We start from the raw sequence: 21,420 nt of genomic DNA on the forward strand, positions 1-21,420 counted from the left end.
ACTTTGCAATTAAAGGTAGGGATATCTTCACTTCTGCAGATATGTTCTCTCTGATTTTTTTTTTCTTCAAAGGCAAAGCCTCTTGGATTGTCTTGTTTTCTCATGCTCAGTGGAGCAGTGGGTATAGAGAAATAGTTCCCTTCTTTTTTTTAAAAGTTTTTTTTTTTAAGTCTATATATTTTCTTTTGGAGAGAGAGAGAGAGTAAGCAGGGGAGAGACGCAGAGAGGGCTTCGCTCCGTCAGCACAGAGCCAACCAACTGTGATCCCATGAACTGTGAGATCATCACCTGAGTGGAAACCAAGGGCCCGACGCTTAACCAACTGAGCCACCCAGGTGCCCCGAAATAGTTCCCTACTTAAAAACATGCACTCAAATATTGGAAGGAAAGTAAAAAAACAAAACAAAACACAACTAAAAGAGAGGGTAGGGGAAGCCTAACTGGCCATGAGCCAACCAAATAGCAACAGCTGGATAATAAGTGGCAAGTGGCACTTAGTGCCAGTGCTGGGGAGACCACATGCATGGCCAGTGTCGTGATAACCTGGAGAGCACATCATAAGGGGTAGCAATGATTCAATTACACTTTGTAGGTGTAATCGTAAGTTCCTCGTAGGAATATAGGTCCTGAGCTGTGATTCTCTATCTTTCAAATATTGGCACAAAAATGTTTAAAAATAATATGTCTGAACAAAACATGCCTGGGAGCTGAATTTGACCTGAATGCCACGTTTGACCTGACAGTCTTGTTTGCAACTCTGAATGACAAGTTTAGAGTTGAGGATGGTTTGAGGTCACCGTCCTAGGATGAGGTCATATGTTAACCATGACAGGGTCGTCACCAGCACACATTCAGTCTCAAGTTCCTGCTAGACTGGAAACTCCCTGAAGGCAAGAGCTTTGTCTTTGTTGATCACAGCTGTACCCTCCGTATCTGAAACCGCCTGAGATAGAGTTGGTGCTCAATAATACACATCGGATGAATGGGTGAGTCTGGGCAGGCTGCGGTGTGACAGAGTCAATGCTTTCATCTGGCCCAGGTGGAGGCAGCAGGGGGGCCTCTTGGTCAAGGCAGTGTAGCCCTGGCCATCAGCTGCCATGAGCAGGAATCTTCCAACCCAAAAGGTCTGCCCTGCTGGGATAGGGGCCAGAAATCTGTTTGAACAGCCCCCAGGGCCCTGACACCAGCATGCCAGTCCCGTCTGCATTTTCCCATTTTTCTTCCTTCCACACGGGCTGTGACACATCTCGGCCCTGGGAAGGAGAGGATCTGGGTCATACACGGAGAGAGAGTTTGCTGCCTCCTCATAACCCCACCTCCACCACAGCCATATCTCAAAATGATTTAGGAAACCTCCTTTTCATTGGCTGCATTGTGGAAAAGCTGGCAGAACTTGATAGAAACACTTAGGAAGGGGCGTGAGAGGCCAGGACGGGCTACTCTGTAATTTCTTAGAATAGTGTTCCCTGAAGCATGTTTTGTGGAGTACTAGCATACCTGGAATAACTATTACTTGAAAAAAAAAAAGGCAAAGAAATCTGGGGAACAAGATAAACAGGCTTCTTTCCTGCAGGACTCTGCAGAGCCTTTATTCATAACGTGCACTACAGAGCTCCACCCGCAAAATAGATTATTCATTTCATCCTAGATTGATCTGGCCCTGGATTTTTTTATTTGATAGCGTATCTTTTAACAGTGTCTTCCTTGGAAACCACTTCTTTGAAAGTCTGCTGGCTTCCTGGCTCTGGGAGGCGAGGCTCTAAGTAGCATCTTCTTGGGGGCTCTTGAGACTTTATCACTGCCTAGAGGCCTGGTCTCTGCAGACTCTCCCTGTCTCACTGGAGGGCTGGGCTCCGTGCGAGCGGTGAGCCAGGGAGCTGTCTTCAGAGCTGTGGTGGGTGCAGACCCATTTTGCCCGTGTAAGCACTCCCTTCTGCGCCTTCAGCCTGGCTGGGAGGGTGTCGGGCACCCCCCACCCTGCCAGCCTTTGTGAGTGTGAGCAAGGAAGGCCTCCCTCCCGCTTCTACACCGATGCCCTGAACATCGATCTCAGCAACAGTGCCCAGATGAGGAAACCTCTGGACTGAAAATAACAAGAAAGCCTGCTTGCTTACAGGGCGAAGCTGTCCCTAGAGTTCCACTTGCCCCAGGGGACACAGTTCAGAGGTTCAGAGGGCAAGCTCCCCTCAAGACGCAGCCTCTAGGATTAAATGGGGGTAGTCAAGACTTCCTCTCCGTCCCAATTCCTGGGACCTGGATGGGCATGTGATGGCTGGGGGAGGGGCAGTGGTGCCAATAGCTTCAAGGGTGATAACCCTCAGAGCCTAGGATGCAGCTGGGAAAAGCAGAGGCCTTGGAGGGAGGTAGAGGCTGGTGGAAGAGACCACATTCTTAGCGCTCCGCTGCTATGGGGGAGGGCTGCCAGGAGAGGGCAGTGTAGAGCCTCCTCCCATCTCTCCCTAATCTCTTTGTCTTTCAGCCAGACTCGCATGCAGTGAGAGTGCCAAACGTGTGTTGTCTTCCTGCCCAGACAGGTAAACCGAGGCCACCCAGAGGGCCTTCTACCTTGTTTCCTTCCATGGGTAGAGTGTTCAACAAGAGGTAGGCTGAGGCCTCCAAATTTTCTTCGGTCCAGGGTCCCAGTAACCACGAACCACAGAAAAAGAATTGCGCACCAGAATTATGGTAGGTAATAAGATTTACTGAAAACTTCTCGGCCACATTCAGTACTGGTTTGGTGGATACATCAGAAGGAGGTTGCATAACATTAGGCAGGTGGAGGGGCTGGAGGAGGATGTGTGGGCACATGTGTGCGGGTGTGCCTGTGCGGGGCAGGTCGCTGTCCAAAGTGGTAGGTGAAAGGGTGTGTGTGTGTGTGTGTGTGTGTGTGAGAGAGAGAGAGAGAGAGAGAGAGAGAGAGAAATGAACCAGAAAAGGAAATGTATTTTATCCCACTGCACATTGCAAAAGTCTCACGCCAAAAAAGCTAGACTTTCCTCTACCTATGGCATCAAAAGGGAGTAAAAAATGATTGGATCACCCAGATTATAAATAAGGTTATTTGTTTCTCAAAAATCCCTATTAAAACATTAAATATCAGCTCTTTTGGGGGAGAAATACATTCATTTCAGGGAGACCTCAGGAAAGCGACCATCCTTTTTGCTCCACCCCAACCAGGTGGGGGAGGGGAAGCCCCAGAGGGCCCTGAGCGTCCCCTCAAGTTGAGCCAGGTAGCCGCTCGCATCCTGCCACTGAAGGAGATGGCCAATGCACAATTTACAAATGAAACTGCAAGTCCATTAAATTAAATCCAATGGAAAACACACGTGTGATCAGTCCTGTCATTCACAGCCAAGGGGTGGGGCAGGAGGGGAGGAGGGGGTGCCAATCATGGGGTCCTGGAAGTTGGGTGGGAGGGTGGGAGTTAGGGCAGGTGGTAGAAAGCCTCCTCCGCGAGGGAGCCCCAGTTCCTCCAGTGCCGTGTGTTGTGGTGGTGGGTGGATCAGCGGGAGATCAGCGGGATGTGTGGGGTGGGGCACCACTTGGCTCCAGGGGGCCATTTCTCTGGGCCCTTGCCCACACTTTGGATATTGATGGGAAGAGGGATGTAGCACCTTCTCCAACCCCTGGCTTCCCGTTGGACTGGATGCTTCTTTCCAATGTTTCTTCTGCCTTCTCTGAAGAATGAAGAAGAGAGCATGGGGCTGGTGAGGCCAGCCTGGGAGCAGGGAATAGCCATGGGGGGCTGAGGGCTGGGACGTCTGGGAGAAGACACCGTTGTCCTGCTGCTACAGGAGCTGAGCTCTGCGACCACCTAGGCTTGGCTGTGGTCCCCAAAGTCACCTTGATACGGCTCCCGGGACCATCTCCTTGGGTCCTTGAGCCAACCCAGGGGAAGGGAATCCTCTTACCCCCCTACAGTCGGAGACTGCTAGCTGACCATTCATTTCCGGGAGAGAGAGAGCAGGTGGCTGCGGTGGCTCCTACCCTCTCTCCCAAGTCCATGATTGCCTGTGCCCGAGACAGGTCCTTGGAGGAATGAGCGGGAGCCCTAGGGGGCTGTGATCTGCAGGCCTCAGGGCCGCCCACTCCGCTAGCCACAGGTGATGCATCTGGTCTCCTGCTCTTGAGTGTCTCTCTGAGGAGCTGAGAACCTTCTGGGGGTGGAACCCAGATGCCCTTGACTCTCCCTTTCCTTCTAGCTGTGACCCTGGCAAGGCTCACTCTGCGAACAGTGCTGATCCGCCTCACAGCGCAGGGCTTGTAAACAACTCAAGTCCTTCAGTAGGGGGGCCACGGGTGCCATCTGTCCTCAGGGATTGGGTGAGTCCAGCTCCCGCTCCTGCCTCTCCGGATGGGCTGCTTGACCGGCCCCGCAAACGGAGTCCTCTGCAGTTCCAGGGAAGTGGGGCTGGGGTACTCACTGAAGCTCGGTGGTTGGGAAGGAGCAGGCGTCTGCTCTGCAATTTCTTCAGGCTACTGATTTGGGGAAGCTAGGGCCTAACTTCCTCGGTGCTGCCTGCCCGTGCCCCCCTCCCCCCCACCCTGAAGCCCTCCTGACGACACTCCTCTCCCGCTCGGTGACCCATGCCAGCTGGGCTGCCAACTACTCCAGGGAGTCACTGTGTTCCAAGCCCAGGTCGCTGACATTTGTCGTCTGAAGCTCGTCGGCCTCCTCCTCCAGCTCCTCTTCCTCTTCCTCTTCCATCTCATCCTCATCCTCTTCTTCTGTGCCATCCAATGAGTCCTCGTGTGCGGCCATCATAGCCTGCTGCATGGCCATGGTGGCATTGTCTGAAGACAGGGACTGCAGGTTGTCCAAGTTGATGGAACCTACGTGAGAGAAGAAGGCAAGGGTCAGGCCCAGGAATCTCGGTGTTGGGTAGAGGTGTGCAGACTGGCTCATGGGGTGGTGGACAATTCCCAGGCACGATGCCCCCCACCGTGCATTTGTTGGCCACTCTCGGCCTCATCCTTAGGTGCTCCTAGTTACCATTTACTGAGCATCTTCTATGTAAGTACGTTAAATACCTTGACTTTCTAACAGTTCTGCTCGGTAGGTATTATTCCCTCCGTTCTAAAGAGGAGGAAACTGAGTCTCAGACGGTTAAGTCATGAGCTCAAAGTGCCAGTCAGTCAGGAGTTGGGATTCTCTCCTTGGTCAGTCTGGCTCAAAGTCTGTTTATTTCCTCGATGCCTCACGTGGCAATTGCCCATCGCACGGGACCTTGAACACAACCATACAGATGCACATGAAGGTATGTGCGTGCACACGCAAACCTCCACTTCACTTCCCACACAGAGCTATCTTCACGTGCCAAGCTATAAAATGTCTGGCTTATTGAATTATTCATTGTGCACCAGGCGACCGGCAATTAGAAAAGTGTATATGGAGGGTGTGATGGAGAAGCTGGGAAAACAAAGCTCTTCCTGGCCTCCGTTCATGAGCCAGCTGCCTGCTTCAGTATTTATAGATGGCCCTCGCTCTTGGAGAGCCGTGCAGACGCTCATCGGCGCTAAGGAACTTTCGGGAGGGTGTGGGAGGGAGGAGGGGGCTCTGCCGAGCCGTCATGGACTCTGATGACCACAGCCTCCCACTCATCTTTGTGAGGTTGCTTCTGGCTTGCTAAAATAGATGCAAAAACATCCCCTTCTCTCAGGCTTACACACATTCTTTGATGGAGATTGTGCGGGGCTCACTATGTGACAGAGCCCCCAGTGCCGCTCAGGCAAGTAGATGTTCACCCCTTGCGTGTCCGGGGGGGTCTGCCCACCAGCCCCAGTCTAGGGCACGCTCATCTCCCGGTCTCACCATCAGGGTTTGTCCCTGGGGCGCCGCCCTGCTGCTGCAACACCCCTGCAGCAATGGAGTTGGGCCAGAATCTTTGGGTGGGCCGGTGCTGCGATTTGATCTTCTTGGCTTTGGGGGCAGGGTCTGGGTTGCTGGCATCAAGCATGGGCTGCAGTATGCGCCTCCGGGCATTGATGAACCTGCCCAGGGGTAAAGGTAAAGACCTGGTTAGTTGCCCCCGTATTGTGGTGTGTGTGTGTGTCTGTGTGTGCGCGCGCGCTCACGTGTGCATGCGTGTACATGTGCAGGGAGCGCAGAGCTGCACCCAGACTCTCAGCTGCCGATCCACTGTATGGAACAGAGTGGGGTCTGATCTAGGATGTGAAAGCCCAGCTGGGAGAAGAGCTCTGGGCACTGCCAAGCTCATAGAATCACCTGGAGGCTGGAAACCACAAAGCAGCTTGGGAGGAATGCATGAGGAGGGTCAGAAGTCTCGACTCAAGACTGGTCAGAATTGAACAGGGGAAGTAAGAGGCCCCTTGGAAGCACTAAACTCTGACTTCTCTCCAGAGGGCTCAGGGCTCAGATCAGGGGGCCCAACTCTTGGGTCTACTCCCATCCAGCCAGACCTTACTCTCTGAGGTTTCTATGGCAGCCCAGCCAGACACAGAGAAGGGGAAAACAGATCCCTGTGAGATCTAAACACTCAACTGTCCCTCCTCCTTCCCCCTCCCAGTTTTGTAGGATGTTGTAGATTTTCAGTTCACATAGTTGGTGGGTAGACCAGATGACCACTGGCAGCTCCTCCAGACCTTGCATGCCTGCATTCCTGTGTGTCTCTGTAGTACAGGCGGGGCAGGGTTTTCTTTTCAGCGAGAAGCATCCAGCGACCTTCCTGACACAATCTCCCAGCAGAGGGCGCTGATAAGCCGCAGATGAAGCTCTAGGCGGTTGGGTTGACCCTAGCTTTCTGCTTTTAGGCCAATTGGGAGGACTGCTGTGGTAACTGGGCTGGGTTGAGCTCTCTCTTTTCCGTGCTGTGCATTCCCCTGTTAAGCAAGCGGCCCCCTGGATCTGAGAGCCTTTGGGCGGGTAATAACTCACCAGTTATTTACTTGCAGGAGCGTGAGGTTTGTCTGGGCTGCGATCTGCCTCTTCTCATCCTCCGTGGGGTAGGGGTGCTGAAATGAGAGGTTAAGGAGTAATTTCAGGGGGAGGCCCAGGGCCCCCTAGAGACCGTGCCTACATCACAGGCACTATCCTGGTCCAGGCAGCCCAGTGGCTTAGAAGCCCAAACTGGGACAAGTGCAATGTTTGTTTCCCAAAAGCAATGGGACTAGGGCTTGGGAGAGGCTGCCCCGTGCCTGTGGCTCCACATTTAGGGCCACCTGGCCTCAGTCCAGCTCGCCCCCCACCAAGATGGGGCACCAATTGGTTTCCCAAGAGTCAGTACAGTTCAATATTGATAGCTTCCAAGGCATTTTCATATCCTGACTTGGTTCTCATAGCCAACCCCCGACGGGCAGGTCAACATTATTAGTAATTGGATTAACAATGGCCTCAAAAGCCTATAGGACTATCTGAGACTGGTAAATGGTTATATGAACCAATTCAATTTATTTTTATTTATTTATTTTGTAATTTATTATTTTTTAATGTTTATTTTTGACAGAGCGCGCGTGCACACACACACACACACACAAACAAACACACATGGGGGAGGGGCAGAGAAAAGGGGAGACACAGAATCTGAAGCAGGCTCCAGGCTCTGAACTGTCAGCTCCAGGGCCCGACACAGATCTTGAACTCTTGAACCGTGAGATTATGACCTGAGCTGAAGTCGGATGCTTAACCAACTGAGCCACCCAGGCGCCCCACCAATTCACTTTAAACTAACTGGTATTTATTGAATACCTACTGTGTGCCCAGATTTATGCCGGCATCCCAGGAGACAGAAGATAAATATAATGATAACTCTAGTTGTATAATACTTGTAAAATGTTTTCGTGCACCGAATTTCATTTAATGGAGCATATCACTATAACTTTATCAGGTAGCAGGTCAAGTATTGTTATTCCCACTTGATAGACAAAGAAACTGAGTGACTTCTCCTATAGTCCCCCAGTGGTGGCACCAGCTTGGAACTCAGTTCTTTTAATTTTGGTCCAGTCTTCCTGCCCTCACTTCATGCTGCCATTTTGTAAGACAGGGCCTGTGTCTTTGTGGGAGTGAGTGAGTAAGTGACATCCCAGCGCACGTCAGTCCCTGTGCTGATTACGTGTTGCTTTCCCTCTCTTAGGTTGTGCTTCATGAGGGCAGAGACCATGTCTTATTAATTCGTCTTAGTAATGTAGCCCCAGTGCCTTCCATGTGCAAATGACATGCAAATGACTGCTGAGGGAAAGAAAGCAGAGACAAAGCAATAGGTGTGATGGTTTGGATACTGGGCAGTATAAGGTTCAAAGAAGCGTTGGGAAAACTGCACAGGTCACATTAAGAATGGGAAAGTATGGGGTGGTAGTGGAATAGGGGTCCTTTTGGGTCCTTCTGGATGGTGAGCCACATGGTAACTGTGTCTATGCACCTTTGTGTCTTCCCCAGGTCCCCACGCCACAGCTTGCACCCAGTAGGCATACCATAAATAAGTGTCTGGGGGGCGGGGGTCAGAGCCCTGTCTTGAAGTGAAGGGAGATCTTGGGGGCTCCTTGGGCAGAGGGACAAGCTGTCCAGCCCCTGCAAGGCAGGACCATTCCTCATGATTGAGGTGGCTTTAGAAAGTGGCACTGGGCTTTCTGAAGTCCCAGAGACTGGGACTCAGAGGCTGGCTCTGTCACGACCTGCTGTGAGTTCTTAGGCGTGTCCCTTAACCCTCCATCATAGAGGCATCTAACGATTAAATGAAATTATATTCGTGAAGTGCTCAACAGGAGGTTGCTCTTCATACCGGTATTATGGGATGGTGTTGGCAAGGTGTTTAAAGCTAAGGAATGAGTGTGAGAGCAACAGCCTTGGAAGTGCTCTCATTATCAGCGACAGAGGAAAGCACTTGGCCTCAGCACCCCCTGACTGAAGCAGTCAGGGTCATGTGTTGTTGTAATTTACACCTCTGACCCTGATGGCCATGCCAGGGCAGCTGTGCCTTGTGATTCATACAATATTAAGATTCTAACAAGCAGGAAAACACATCAGTGTCACAGGAGCCAATTTCATCCTAACTGGGAAGGAACAGAGTGGGGCTGGGAGGAGAGATTGCAGGCTCCGGGGTAGGGGAGCAGGGGCTCAATGCTTCTGACACCTTTTGAGGAAAGGGCAGGGCCTAAGCCTTACATCCCTGCACGTGGAGTTTCAATTTCCCTACGCATGATAAGGAGCCAAGTAGCCTTGCTGTCCATGGCCAGGTGGTCTGAGAACACAGTAAACAGCATCGTTCTGGCCTTCCCAAGCTGCACCAAGCCCTTTCGTGCCTTCTTGCCCTTGCACGTGCTGTTCCCTCCACTGCAAAGCTCTTTCCCCCACTTCTCCCTTGTGTGTGTTTCTGAGCTTCTGGGAAGACCTGTCACATCAAATTCTCTGTGAGGCATTTGCCACCTTCCTGGGGCGGAGTTAGTCACCGCTGTTTGAATAACTATATTAGTGAATTGAACAACAAAGTACCATATAGCGGACGTATTCCATCGAGATGGAATAGCCCGCTCTGGGGCCCTATGTCTCCCTAAGATACTGAGAGTTGTTCGCAGGCAGGAACCCAGTCTTATCAGACAATGTATCTCCAGTGTCCAGCCCAGCAACAGGCAGAGCAGATGTTTGGTATCTGTATGGAACACAGGAGTGAACCAACACAAGAAGGAGATGGCTGACTTGTTTCCGGAGCAGAGCAAGGCGGTTCTCGCTAGCTGGGCTGCTTCATCAGCCCACAAGTGGTGGGGAACTCCAGCATCTTGGGTACTGGCAGTGAAAGGTACCTGGCTGTAAGAGCTCACAGTGTAGAGGGAAAGGCTACAGACACAGGAAGAAAAATACCTCTATTAAAAAGCAGTGTGTTGGTTTCCATTGGGTAGTAAGAGATGGGTGGGCTGGACTGGTCAGGGAGGACATCCTGAGGGAGGTGAGACTTCAGTTGGACTTTGAAGGATAGCCAAGCCATTCTAGCAAAGGAGGGGATTGGCCTTCTAGGGGGGAGACTTGCCCCAGGACTCACAGTTAAGCCAGTCAGATGCAAATGTCTTCCACTATTAAAGACCTCCAGGGCAGGAGATCCTTCAGCCTCTCATGGAACGATAATGTTTGCTGTTTCTAAGGAGGCTCCTGGTGCAGGCCTCCGTTCTAAGTGGATTTTGTAAATCCATAGATTAACATGCTCCCATGTAACGGAGAAGGTAAGAGGCAGTGTCACTGAAACTGGCTGGTTGTTCTCTTACAGATAAAGATACAAGCCTCTCATCTTCCCACAGTGCAAATGCCACCACGCAACCCTCCTGGAACCAGTATCTCAGGAGGCACGTGGTGGAGGCCATGGGGTGAACAGCAGCTCTGGCCCAGCTCTGGGGACAGGTGTGTCGGCCAGAACATTCCTGGCACAGCATCTGAGTTCTCATGGGAGCAGTCCAGCTTGGACACGCCTCATACCAGATGATTCCTGAGGACAGAGTCAAAATAGTCCTGGGCCCTGGACAGACCTCGATTTGGTCAGTGCTACTTTTAGCACAATTGGAAAGGCTCAGGGCCAAGGACGGGACGAGGAATCAAATGAGATTGTGGTAAGCCATGAAGCCATAGTAGCTGCTTTCTTTTTCTTTTTTCTTTTTTTTAATGTTTTATTTATTTCTAGGAGAGAGAGAGAGAGACAGCGTGAGCAGGGGAGGGTCAGAGAGAGAGGGAGTTACAGACTCTGAAACAGGCTCCAGGCTCAGAGCTGGCAGTCAGCAAAGAGCCCGACACGAGGCTCGAACCCACGAACCAAGAGATCATGACCTAAGTGAAAGTCTGACGCTTAACCGACTAAGCCACCCAGGCGCCCCCATAGTAGCTGCTTTCTGATCATTATTTGGAAGAATTCCTCTGGAGCTGTGGAGGGAAGCGGGCAGCTGCTTTCTGGGTGTAGATAATTCTTCCTCGAAAAAGAGACACAAATGGACCAGAAAACGACAGATCCTTCTCAGGGCCGGCACGGAGCCTCGCACGACTAGGCAGAGCTGCCTGGTGGAAAGGACCATGGCCTTTGGAGAGGTCAAGTCTGCACCCACCACTTACCAGCTACATGAGCTTGGCAACTTGTTGTTGCAGGACTGCCATCATTAGCTTCCTTGGCTTAACATGGAAATAACAAAAGAGTGTGTCCTTCTTGGACTTGGGTGCTGATCTACTGAGATAATGGAGGTAGAGCGTGTGCGCTTAAGGGACTCACTCTTTGCCTTGTAGTGAAACCCTCCCAGACACCACAGAGTCACCTGTTCTATCTCCAGAGAAGGGAACCACAGCATTTACGCAGAGGAGGTGCTTCATGGCGCCACAGCCGCCATCAGGAAGTTCCTCTGAAAGCTGACCTACACTCTTTCCCGCCTCTCTCTGATACCTTGCTTTAGTGCCTTAGGTCTCATCTGGCCTAAATTGAAGCCAAAGGCAACTTTCAGTTGGAAGAGTGAGTTCCTCCTGGGGTTCTGGGTTGGAAAGCAGTGTGGCCAGGGCTGGTTCATAGGTCCCTGGCCACTTCTTGCACCCTGAGACTGTCCTTCCATCTCCTAGCCAGGACACCTAAGCATGAGGCTAGCCAGTCACCGAGGAACATCACACAGGAAGTGTCAGACTCCAGTGTCAATGGGTTTGTGCTGTCGGTGAAGCAGGGCATGGAGCCAGTTTTCCTTCCCCACTTTCCCGCCATGACCAGCATGGCACTGGTGTTGACCACAGCCTTCTTCCTTTCTCTCTCCTGACCAACCTTCAACACATGCCCCATGGCAGCCCCAGCTCTGTGGACATGGCCTTGCTCTAGGATGGTCAGATGCCAACTGAACAGAGGCAGTCAGGATGGTGGTGGTGGGGTCCCTGAAACAACCCTATTTCATCACATCTGCGATGCCATCGATGGCGGGGTGCACCCTGATTTCAGAGAGGCTAATGGGGGGGGTGGAGAATGAGCCTTTTAGAATGGAGAGGAGTTTCTCTTTCTTACTGTAATTGATATTGTGTAGACCTTCCTTTCTTCTTTCTCTCCTTTTTACTCCCTTCCCCCTTATAATTGTATACACACTAAAGTGTATAGCTTTATACAATATCACAAACACCCATGTGACCACCACCCAGGTGAAAAAGTAGGATATCAGCCCCCCTCATGCTTCTTCCCAATCACTACCCCTGAAAGGTATTCTCCCCAAAGATAACTTGATTTTTATGGTTTTCTTTCTTTTCTTTATGGTTTTGCTATCTATGTCACAACCTTAAACATTATGGTCTACTTTCGCCTGGTTTCTGGACCCTATAGAGATGGAATCAGACAGCATGCAATATTTCACTCTGTGGTAGAGTTGTGAGATTCATCTACGGTAGTTCTATGTAACTGTAGCTATTCATTTTCATTGCTGTATAGTATTCTCTTGTAAAAATCTGCTGCCTCCCTGTTCTTCACCTTCCCGCAATCTCAGAACCGCTCTACCTCCCTCTGGTGTCCATTTCAGTCCTTCCTTCATGCTGCAGCAAGACTGATCCTTCTTAACCTGACCCCAGTCCCCCGTGCTTGCTCGGACACCTCTCCCGTGAACGTGAGCACTTAGCCTTCCCAGGGTTCCATGCACTACACGGATGATTGGTGTAGTTGTCTGTTGCCCCAACTAGACACACTGTCTGCTTTTGAGGGGCCCACACCATCCCTTCCACTCCCACCTCATCTGTGCTAAGGAAAATGCCTGGCACGCAGTAAGTGTTCAGTATGTATTTGTGGCCTGGATGATCACAGGAACCTAAGTGGGTAAGTGGTGGTTACCCCCCTTCCCTGTGTGTCCTTGGGAGTGAAGACGAGCGAGAGAGGGTGGGGAGCATCAGGGGTTCAGACTTCCCAGGAATTCTACCTAGAATCTGCTGCCCTTACTTACAAAAAGGGCCTTTCCTGTAAGTGACTGCTCCACACATATTTGTGGGGAAGGGGTACTTGGGGTCTATGGAGGCACACTGGCTGGATTTCTAGAGCAGTGTTGAGGGCAGCACGGTGGGAAGTAGGTGAGAACGTGAACTCCAGAGCTGGGCTGTCTGGTTTGGAATCCTGGTCTCTCGCCAGACCTTGGGCTTGTGACTCAGGCTCCTCTTCTGCAAAGTGGGGAAGAGAATTCCACCTGCCCCGAGCTGGTCATAAGGATGAAATGACTGACTGTTGGAAAGGTGCTCAGAACAGTGCCTGGCAGTCAGGCACTCGATGAGTGTTAAATAAATAAATAAATCACGAATAAAATCAATCCGCTGCTTGGTACACGTGGCTCCATCTCTGCAAATGCCACAGGTTGTTCTCCTTGACAGATGGCAAGACACCCTCCCCCTCCTCCCCCTAGCAGCCCCTTCCGTGCATGTGCTCCTTTTTTGAAATGGTTTTATCTCCTGGATTCTGGGGCTGCACCAGCCCCTGTGCACACATGATGGGGTATTTCCTGCTAATCTGGGTCTCAGGCTTCTTGGGGGATTGCTGTGAGGCTGTACATCTGCCCTGGCCATTTTTCAGGATGAATCTTTGAGAGCTGCTGGCTCCCATGGAGGGTCCTGGGAAGCAGTGCATGCCTGTGGCCTCCTACACCCCCCTGCCCCCAGCCTTCTCGGGTGGGCTCCATCCAACCCTGTGGCTGCCCAATCTATTGTCAACAAGGCCCTGTCTTTAATGGAGACCACCAATCTCACCTCCTTCCCTAGGACTCGCTGCTGCTGAAGCAGCCCTGGGACAATGGCTGCCCTAGGGTACATCCCCAACACTCTGCATCTGTACTGGGGGAGTTGAAGGGCAGCTTCCAGGGTTCTGTGCTCCCTCCATCCCACGGTGAAGGGTGAGTGGGAGAAAACAGTGTCATGTCACCAGCAGGAATCCAAGACCTAATGTTTCTCTGGCACAGAGAGATGAACGCAGCCAAGACAAGGCTGGCCTGACTTCTTCTAGCTCCTGGTGTACCTTCCACTGAAGCTCTACAGGTCCAGGTGTCTGAGCAGTGGGGGACAGACGAGTCGTGGCACCATAAGGAGCCACATAGTTCCCCAGCTTCCAGGGGGGTGACTAAGGGGAAAGGAGGATTTCACGCTCATAACTCTAGAAGGAAGGGGTCACTCTCTTTGGTCAGCAAGAATCACAGGCCAGAAAGGAGGCACCGATGGTCAATGGGGAGAGAATTCTCACCCAAACAACTCCTCTTTCTACTCAGTCCTGAATCCTGGCCACCCTTCCAGGCCCTGCCAACTCCCAGCTCCTCCACTGAACTTGAACTTTGTTCATCAGCATCACCTGCTGGGCTTGTTAAAAACCAACACCTCCAGGGGCGCCTGGGTGGCTCAGTCAGTTAAATATCAAACTTCGGCTCAGGTCATGATCTCATGGTTTGTGGGTTAGAGCCCTGTGTCGGGCTCTGTGCTGACTGCCAGCTCACAGTCTCGAGTCTGTTTCAGATTCTGTATCTCCCTCTGTCTCTGACCCTCCCCTGCTCATGCTGTCTCTCTCTCTCAGAAAAAAAAACAAAAACAAAAAAACATTAAAAAAAAAAAAAACCCAACACCTCCATATTGCACAGAGCCTTAGAAGTTTCTGAGACCAGCTCTCCCACTGGGCAGGAGCCCTTGACACCAGTGGTTTCAATGATGCACCCCAACAACTTACAGGTGTGCAGAGATAGTGCTGGCTGGCTCAGTGGGGTCTAGGTCAGTGAGAATCCCCTGGCGGGTCTCCAGCTCCAAGCAGTGTAGTTGCTTTACTATCATTTTCTGTGTGCGCCATCTTGGAAAAGGTGGGGAAACATGGATCTGTGATGCCAATGGACATAGTGTGGCAGCCCTTTGCTCTGATGGTTGGGAAGGTCTTTCTGTTGAACTCAAGACTTCTCCCTACTTATCCAGAGAGCCTAGACTGTCCTCTGAAGTCACACAGAAGCCTATAGCACTGCCTCTCACTTCATGGATGCCTATAGTCTTCGGTTAACTTCGAACACTTACGGTACTCATAGTACTCTGTCAAAGTACCTGACATGTATTCTCATTGAATTTTCAAGGCACCTATAAAACAAGCATCATTATTCACTTTTTATGCATGAGAAAACTGAGTCCAGAGGGGTTAAAAAACTGGCTCCAGGTTATACAAGCAATGAGTGGCAGAGCCGAGACTCACACCTCCTGTATCTTTAACCACGTCCACTCCACCTCTGGGCTAGACCATCTGTCAGGCACTGTGCTTTTTAAAATATTATTGATCATCTTCACCATAGGCACGTATTATTGTCTCCACTTTATGAAGAGGAAATTAACATCAGAGATGCGAGTTGACCTGTTCAAGGTCATACGGTAAGCACAAAATGGAGCTGAGATCAATCTCAGGTCTGTGTCCCTCCAAAACCCTTGTTCCTTATACTATACAATGCTGGCCCTGAAGGAACAAATCTTTTCTACAGACCAAACATCCCCAGTCCCCTTAACCAATCATCATATGACATGTTTCCCGTTAAGAGTCATTTGAACAGACATTTCCGCATCCTGGCTCCTCTTCTCTGGATAGAACCTGACAAAGTATATTTTGAAATGTGACCCTCAGTACTGGACACACTAACCTGGATGAGTCTGACCAACACAGATGGTCAAACCGAGCCCTCCATTCTCGGACCCCTGGAGTGTGTGTGTGTGTGTGTGTGTGTGTGTGCTCCCACATGATTATATCATGGGCTGACCACTCATGGTTTGTGGGTGTACTTTATTCCCCCAGTTAAATTATCAGTCCCTTGAGTGCTGAAATCATGTCTCATACTGGAAACTTGGGTGTTAGTGGATAGATACGATCCTTAGAACTTCGATTACATTTCCCCATAGAACGAAGATATTTTGTTTTAACAGCTAGCTTTCCAGGCTAACCCCAAGGCCGATTTAGTTAAAGATCTGTGGGCTCCTTGCAGGAGCCCACAGAATTCAGGGACAAACAAGAGATCTCTCTCTAGTTTCAGGAGGCAGACCAGAGTGGAGTAAATTCTGAAATGGGTAAGCACAGACTTGGACCTCCTTCCTTTCCCTGCTGGCACTTCTGAGCACCTCTTCTCACCAGCCTCAGGACCCTCACGTGACCCTGTGGTCAGCCTTCCAAATCTGAAGCCTCTGGCCACTGGGATTTTGGGGTCAAATCTACTGAAACTAGATTCATGATGATGTAGATAAAACTTTCATCAGATTCTCGAAAGGTCAGGGACCTCAAAGAACAATTGTTAAGAACAATTGCTAGAAACCTTTCTCCCAGCACCCCAGCCTGGTTTGCCTCCTCTAAATGCTGTGTTAAAAAAAAAATCCTAATCTTCCTTTGCTACCACTAACAAGCATAGGTACTCCTCCCATGAAACTGATCTTAGCTGAGTGGGAGTAAAACAGTACGCTTTGGAACTAATTCATACTAAGCTGTGAAGGGATGATGGCATCCCAGTCTCTACACAGGCATCTGTTTTTGACAGGGATTGGATACCTTTAAGTGGATCTCTCAATGAGTGGAATTTCAGATAGGGTGCCACAGTTAAAGGAAAAAAGTAGCAAACAAGATTTTCTGGAACAAAAATGGTCAAATCTCTCTCAGCTTTTTTTTTTTTTTTTTTTGCTTTTCAAGTTTTCTTCCTTTTCCCCACAGATTCCCTAGAAGTGTGAAGATTTCTCTTAGCTTTTTCTGAGACAGGGCAGATTATGGGGACTCCCAGAGTGAGATGGGAGGCCTTTGCAACAGTAGCTGGGTCTGTATCAGGACAAAGTACTTTCATATCTATCATCTTATTCTACCCTCCGTATGATACTGTGAGCTGGATATTGTCATTCCCATTTTAGAGCAGAGGAGACTGAGGCCTGATGGGGTCAAGTGACTTGCCCCATGTACCCCTGGTTAGGCAGAAGGGGTGTGACATTCACATCCAGAACCATGCCTGTCCCATAGACCATATACTCTTCCTGTCTGTAAGAGACGTCATCGTTTGTCTAAGTCAGCTGTAGACAGATCCTGTGAGCCGGTCTCTGACAGGGATAGATGTATGACTCCTTGGGGCTTAATACAGTGGTAGGCACAGGGAGGGTGGCAGGGCGCACTAGAATGTTTGTTGAGTAACTGAAGATAACACGCATGCACGGAGGCTACCAGCTGGGCTTCACGTCCACACGCCCTCCTTGGCCAGGAGCCCATGTGCAGGGCACACGGTGTACCCGTGGATGCAGCAACCTGTCTCGCCCAGTGGGGACGAGCCCCGCACGGGAGCTTCCGGTGCTGCGGGTGAGAATAGCTGGGAATCTGACAAAGACTCGCTAAGATAACGAGCTTGGATCATGGAGAGGACAGGAGTGTTCATAGCAGCGCTATTTGGAAGCCCGAAAGTGGAAACAACCCAAATGCCTACCAACTGATGAGTGGATAAACACAATGTGGTCTATTCATACAATGGGATATCGTTCTGTCTCTGCTGTAAAACAGAAGGAGGCATTGATGCGTATTACAACACGGATGAAACTTGGAAACATTCTGCTGAGTGAGAGAGGCCAGTCCCAGAAGACCACACGTTTTATGACTCCATTCATGTGAAATATCTGAAACAGGCCAACCCTCAGACACTGAAAATGGATTAATGGTTTTTAGGGACCGGGGTGCAGCAGCCGATGGGTACAGAGTTTGTTTCAGTGATGAAAATGTTCTGGAGTTTGGTAGTGGTGATGATTGCACCAGTCTAGATATCCAAAGAATCTCTGAATTTAGTTAAAAAGGGTGAATGGTATGGTACGTGAATTACGGTTCAATAAAAAAAACACACACACAAAGAGAAGTCTGCGGGTGTGTTTCATGCTCTCAGCTTTTGTGACATTGGCAGCGTTCAGACAGGGCCCTGGAGTGAGGCCCTCCAGCTGCGCGTGGCCGGGTGGAAAGGCAGCCACCTGGGACACAGGGTCGCGTGGGGCGGCAGCAAGCAGCGCACAACTGTGACCCTGGCCGGTCGTCACACCGGCGCTGCGAGTGTGATGGATGAAGAAGGGAGAGGAAACGAAGGGAGGGGTGAGGTGGCCTCGCTGTGCCTGGGAACTAGGGCTGGCATATACAACTCCTGCGTGCTCCCCCCACCACCTCTGCCCACGACAGAGCTCGGTGTCCCCACTGACAGCCTCTGCTCATGGCTTCCGTGGCCTCACCTAGACTTTGCATGGGAGCCCAGGCATGCTGTGGTTTCTTGGGCCAACGCAGAGGCAGTGTAGCCTGGTGGGTGGGGTATTAGAGCTGCGATGCACCACAGACCCGGGTTCAAATCCTGCGACATAGTGGATAATGGATTCCCCTCTTTGAGTCCAGTTTTGTTACTGGTAAAATGACGGTACTAGGAGTGTCCCTGGCTCCTAAGATGGTTGGGTGGATTAAATGAGATGATCCCTGAAGATGCTGTGGGTGGATCTGCCCCTCCCCCTCCCCTGCAGTGGCTAATGAAGGAATGGCTCCTTCCTGGGGCTTGGTTTCCTTTCAGCGATCTCCCCACATGCAGGGAATATTCTATAAAGTGCTTCGGTGGCAGCAGTACAGACAACAGTCATACTTCGGGTGGAAATGAGAATGACCTGTCAGGGCCCGGGGTGCTAGGGTTCTGAGCAGAGGGGGTGCAGGCAAAAGCTGGGCAAGAAGAGCTGAGCCTCTCTCTCCTTCTTCCGTGGAGAGGACCCTCTGCTGGGGTTTCTCCCCCAGCCTGGGTTTGCTACGGAGTGATGGCTTGTTTCAGCCAAATGCAATAGCAAGAAAACATCACGGGATTCTTCAGGGAGCCCAGTGGCAAGCAGCTAATGGATGAAACCTTCCCAATCTCACTGCAGCCTGATGGCAAAAAGGCTCTGGGGTGAAGGCCCATCTCAGGAGCATTCTGTCATCTGAATCTATTTCTGTAGCTGCTAATGCCACACAAACAGTGGCAATGACATACACAGGACAAAAGGAACCAAAGAATATGAACTTCTCCCTGAGGGAAAGAAGGTGACAGGAGAGGGGTGCCGGTTAAGCATCCGGCTTCAGCTCAGGCCATGATCTCATGGTTTGGGAGTTCAAGCCCCACGTCGGGCTCTGTGCTGACAGCTCAGAGCCTGGAGCCTGCTTCCAATTCTGTGTCTCCCTCTGTCTGCCCCTTCCCTGCTCACACTCTGTCTGTCTCTCTCTCTCCCAAAAATAAATAATGAAACATTAAGAAAAAAAGAAGGGGAAAGGAGAAACTAGTATTTACGACAGAAGTTTTAATAAATGATCTCTACTAATCGAGACTGTGGATTTATCATGTCTCCATCTCTTCTGCAACTCATCAGAACTAATGTCCACCCTGTCCTGGATGCTCCAGATGGACAGGCTAATGTGTAGAATGTTCATTAGACACTAGTATCTATTTCTCAGGAAGTCAGGCAGTGTTTGTATCCAGACTGGTTTACTCCGGCTATACATGCTGGTGAAATTACACGATTTGACTAACTGTTCTGTAAAGCAATAGCATAGACGTGCAAAAAGAAGGTTATTCTTGCTAAGAAAACTAAGTGGAATGCTTCAGAATGACTCGAGACTCCAATTTCCTTAAAAATGTTGCATAGTTACAATCGGTGAGACAAATGCAAGAAGCTACAATACCTAGAAAGATCCCGCAGCCAGATTACTTCCCAGACATCAAAGTTCTTATTCCATGTTAAATAAGGATGGGGGGTGCCTGGGTGACTCAGTCAGTTAAGCATCTGACTTCGGCTCAGGTCATGATCTCACAGTTTGTGGGCTCGAGCCCCGTATCGGGCTCTGTGCTGACAGCTCAGAGCCTGGAGCCTGTTTCAGATTCTGTGTCTCCCTCTCTCTCTGACCCTCCTCTGCTTGCTCACGCTCGCGCTCTCGTGCTCTCGCGCTCTCGCGCTCTGTCTCTCTGTCTCAGAAATAAATAAAATATAAAAAAAAATAAGGATGGAATTTCTAGATGTTCTCTCATAGGAGAAGTCTGGCCAGGTAAAAGGACAGCCTTTAATCAGAAAAAGCTCTTACCCTTCTATCAGGACATTTGCAAAACAATATATGTGCTTATCTTCTAAATTAAAATAAAATCTATCTTTTAGTTCTTATTTGTTTTTTTAATATTTTTTATTTGTATTTTTGACGGAGACAGTGTGAGCGGGGGAAGGGCAGAGAGAGAGAGGGACAGAGGATCCCAAGTGGGCTCTGCACTGACAGCAGACAGTCCAATGTGGGGCTTGAACTTACGAATGGCGAGATCATGCCCTGAGCCGAAGTTGGATGCTCAACTGACTGAACCACCCAGGAGCCCCTGAAATGTATCCTTTTAATGGCATTCCTTTCTTTGGCCAACTTTTCCGATTAACCCATCAACAAATGCGTTGTCCTCACTGTACTGGATAGGAGAACATCTACTATATATTGAGGTCTGTCTTTTTTCATACTTTTTTCTACCCTTTCTATCCTAAAACTGAACAGCCACTCTATGCCCATAGGGCATTAGCACAGAGTCATATTTCCCAAGAGCTAAAGTCTCAGAGTTGTTCCTCAAAGTGACAATGAAAACAAAGGGGACCTTGGAGTGATCAAATATGTTTGGGGAAATCTCCCAATCATGCCCCCTCTTGCACATTCACTAAGAATCAAGAACTGAGCTAAACTTTGTTTAACCCAGATTTTCCCCAACTTATTTACCCTGTCTTGGTAGCAATACCTATAACATCCTATAAACATACACACTTTAGGAATCAGGAGAGATATGACATATAATTTCATTTTGGAGTAATTTACCATTGAGTCAGAGATAGGAGACATGCAGATCTGACACATACACATATATACACAGAACAGGCAAATGACAGTATTCTTCAGTATATTTGTAGGGTCAAAAGATGGTAAAATAGGTAGGTGTTAAAGTTCAGACCAACAGATCAGCTGCCCACCTCTAATGTGTACAAATTGTGGGCCTGAGTCTCAAAAATGTGCTCTTAGTTCATTGTTCTGGAAAGTTCAAAGAGGACTCACATTTCTTAAATGTGACTATGTACCAGGCTTGGCTTTTTATACATATTATCTCATTTAATTTTTATAAGCATGAGAAATGGGTATTCTCTTTTTTCAAAGAAACAGACTCCGAGAGATTGCACAGCTTGGGGGAGGGGCCTCAATTCATGCCCCTGTGTGTCTGTCTTCAAAGCTTGTCTTCTTTCCACCATGCCCCGCCCCCTCTCCCACCCAGTCTTTATAGGCTCTCCTGAGCCGGGATTTGGGGACGTGGGCGCCCACCTGTGTCTGGGTAGCCAGGCTGACCCATGGCCCAGCCTGGGCCTGCAGGGGACAGCTGTGCCGTGCCATGTCCCTTGAGCCTGGACTTCTCCCCATCCCTTCCTTCTCTGGTCCAGAGGTTCTAAGCTGTGACTTTTTTAAAGGCCTAGAGGTTACTCCC

General features: G+C 50.0%; 1 protein-coding gene across 4 annotated transcripts in view; it reads right to left on the minus strand.

Moving 5' to 3' along the window:
* Positions 1-2,680: 2,680 nt before the first annotated feature.
* PKNOX2 (PBX/knotted 1 homeobox 2) overlaps positions 2,681-21,420 on the minus strand; it is a 316,850-nt gene continuing 298,110 nt past the window's right edge. For all 4 annotated transcript variants that reach the window (XM_039250244.1, XM_039250245.1, XM_039250247.1 and 1 more), the window contains 3 exons: positions 6,896-6,972; positions 5,813-5,991; positions 2,681-4,833 (listed from right to left, as the gene is read on the minus strand). In XM_039250244.1, coding sequence (XP_039106175.1) covers positions 4,607-4,833; positions 5,813-5,991; positions 6,896-6,972 — 483 coding nt within the window. In that variant the 3' untranslated portion in view covers positions 2,681-4,606. The remainder of the gene's footprint in view (positions 4,834-5,812; positions 5,992-6,895; positions 6,973-21,420) is intronic.

The sequence above is a fragment of the Hyaena hyaena genome, unplaced genomic scaffold (assembly GCF_003009895.1).
Source record: "Hyaena hyaena isolate Hyena2069 unplaced genomic scaffold, ASM300989v1 scaffold_364, whole genome shotgun sequence".
Classification (NCBI taxonomy): domain Eukaryota; kingdom Metazoa; phylum Chordata; class Mammalia; order Carnivora; family Hyaenidae; genus Hyaena; species Hyaena hyaena.